The 2813-nt window shown below is 42.5% G+C and overlaps 1 protein-coding gene across 1 annotated transcript in view; it reads left to right on the top strand.

Annotated features, from left to right (window-relative positions):
- Positions 1-1150, top strand: part of ska2 (spindle and kinetochore associated complex subunit 2) — a 20377-nt gene extending 19227 nt beyond the window's left edge. The window contains exon 4 of the mRNA XM_020621734.1: positions 911-1150. Coding sequence (XP_020477390.1) covers positions 911-1135 — 225 coding nt within the window. The 3' untranslated portion in view covers positions 1136-1150. The remainder of the gene's footprint in view (positions 1-910) is intronic.
- Positions 1151-2813: the final 1663 nt, after the last annotated feature.

Genomic DNA, 2813 nt, shown 5'->3' with positions numbered 1-2813 from the left:
GAGTGGAGGGCGTCTGGGATGATGGTGTTGAACGCTGAGCTAAAGTCCACAAAGAGGTCCCATGCATAGGTCTCTGGGGAGTCGAGGTGTTGCAGGATGTAATGCAGTGCCATGTTCACTGCATCATCCACTGACCTGTTTGCCCAGTAGGCAAACTGCAGGGGGTCCAGCAGGGGGTCAACAGTGTCCTTCAGGTGGGCCAACACCAGTCTTTCAAAGGACTTCATAGGAGTCTTACTGTAAGCCAGGGCTTGTTGTTGTTGTATGTGCAGAAGGTCTTTTTGGGCACACACACACATCCTCACAAAAGCAGATATAAGGTGTGACAGTGTCAGTGAGTTCATCCAGGTCTGCAGCTGCAGTCTGAAATACACTATTCTGTGCAGTCAAAGCAGGACTGTAGCTCTGACTTATCCTCCTCAGTCCAGCTCTTCACTGTTTTGACCACAGGCTTTGCAGCTTTAAGTTTCTGCCTGTAGGTTGGAATAAGATAGACCATACAGTGATCAGAGTCCAAGGGCTGTGTGGGGGACAGTGCGATAGGCGTCTTTTATTGTTGTGTAGTAGTGGTCCAGTGTTATTTTTGTCCTTGGTGGGACAGGTAACATGCTGTCTGTATTTGGGCAGTTCGTGGGGGAGATTTGCTCTGTTAAAGTCCCCTAGAACAATGAGTGGAGAGTCGGGATGTTTTAGCTCCAGGCTAGTTATCAGTTCTGCCAGGAGCTGTAGTGCAGTAGCGTTAGCCTGTGGTCTTATGTACACTCACGTTAGAATGAAAGAGTTAAATTCATGAGGAGAATAGAAGGGTTTGCAGTTGATAAAAAGTGTCTCTAGGTCTGCATTACATGTCCTCTGTAGCACTGTGACATCCGTGCGCCAACCTTACATCTCCTCTCGTTTTCCTGGACAGCTCCATTACGCAATCCGCTCTGAACACCTGGAAGCCCAGTACTTGAATCGCGCTGTCTGCGATCAGGTCGCTCAGCCAGGTCTCCGTGAAGCACAAAGCAGCAGAGCGTGCAAAGTCAGAGTTGGTCCTGTTGATGAGAAGAATTTCATCCATCTTGTTGACCAGGGAGCGGAGATTTGCCAGGTGAATAGACGGGAGTGGAGTCCGGGTTCCTCTCTGTCGTAACTGCACCAAGGCGCCCGCCTGCTTTCCATGGCGGCGTTTTTTCCAGGTCCCGTATATTGCCGCTGCTCCTCCAATCAGAATGTCCATACAGCATTCTTCGTTCACAAAAATTGGAGGAAGGTAGTTTGGTGTGAGTTGTCCGATATTTAACAGTTCTTCGCTGGTAAAAGTAATCCAGGATGAGTTGCAAAAGACCAAGAAAACAAAGAAAAACAACAAGCACATGAGAGCGCGAGTGACCACGGCTGCCATCGCTGTCGGTGCCAGAAGTTATGTAGAGGTACCCAAGATTAAACATTAAATGGCTGGAAATGAACAACATGAGCAGCCATGGGCTCTTTAAGTATGGGTAGAGTTTGTCAAAAATATAACCTCTTGACATGCAGCTAATAGGTCACAGAATTGTAGTTACCCTGTTAAAAATATAAGTAATGTAGCTATTTCAATTACTTCATCAATTTTATATAACTTAATGCTTTTGATTACTTTTTGATTATTTTTATAATTTATTTAAATAAATCTAAAATCCTAAAAAGATTCATTTAAACCTGGCAGGCTAAACCCCACAACAGTACTTAACACAGGTTACGATCAAAACCTTTATTATCAGTCCTTCAGTGTAAATTGAATGAACTCAGATTTGTGCACTAAATGTCCCTTCCGGTTTATTTTGATGTAGTGGAGACCTGAAGAAAAATACAGCAGGGTAGGTCTATCTCTTCTGACTGATATTTCTGCACAGGGCAAGCTGGCAACAACTATCATGTGCACAAGAAAAAGCACAGTATGCATATTTAGGGAGATACTTACTAAACTTGTCGCAAATGAATATTGAGTGCAAAAAATATTGCAGCCCTGCAAATTTTAAATTTGGCTGTGTAAATACTAACACTTAAGAAGTAAATGAACATAGCCGCAGTAGGGTTAATATGAATGCAGGCTGCTTGTAAGAACCTCGCAACTGTAATGCATACATGTGGGCCAAGAGGTGGATTAAAACATTTCAGTCGCAACTTAAAACACAATGTTGCAGTTTGAAAATTTTGTTCTGTTAATTTGCACATTTCAAATTTGGTAAAAGAGTTCAGAGTGCCAAATACTGTGCAACCATTGCAGTTAAAATTCATGATGGTCCTGATGAGCAAAGCGAGCTTGTGACTGGCAGGTCACTGGTTCAGTCCCTGGATCTGGGTGGGACATATGACAAAGCAGCACCTGCCCCACCCTCATCAACACCACTTTTGTGTCCTTGAACATGGCCCTTAACTCCACTACTTCAGCGGAGCTCCTCAGTGGTTGTGTTTGTACAGCACTGGGCAACTTCCAGGTGTGAATGTATAACTGTGAATGAGATCAGGGTGTTCCTGATAATAGAGGTGGCTTCTTGATGGACCTACCCTGAATAAATGCTAATAAAATAAAATTAAAATACCATGTATTAATTAAGATAATACAATTTTATATTTATATAAACAGTACCTCGTGGCCTTTAGGCAGTAATTGTAACATATAGATAAAGCCAGCAACATGTCACTGAAAACAACTGAAATCCAAATGTTTTACATGATTATCATAATTCATAAAAAAAGTTATCACAGCAAACAACATGACATGGCTTTTAATTATTTACAAATAGATTGCATCTGTAGTTACAAACTGTTGACTATGTTGTCGTTAA

This window comes from Monopterus albus, unplaced genomic scaffold (genome assembly GCF_001952655.1).
Source record: "Monopterus albus unplaced genomic scaffold, M_albus_1.0 scaffold267.1, whole genome shotgun sequence".
In the NCBI taxonomy this organism is placed as follows: Eukaryota; Metazoa; Chordata; class Actinopteri; order Synbranchiformes; family Synbranchidae; genus Monopterus; species Monopterus albus.
Note: the sequence above shows the minus strand (reverse complement) of the source record. Positions and strands in the feature narration are given on the sequence as shown.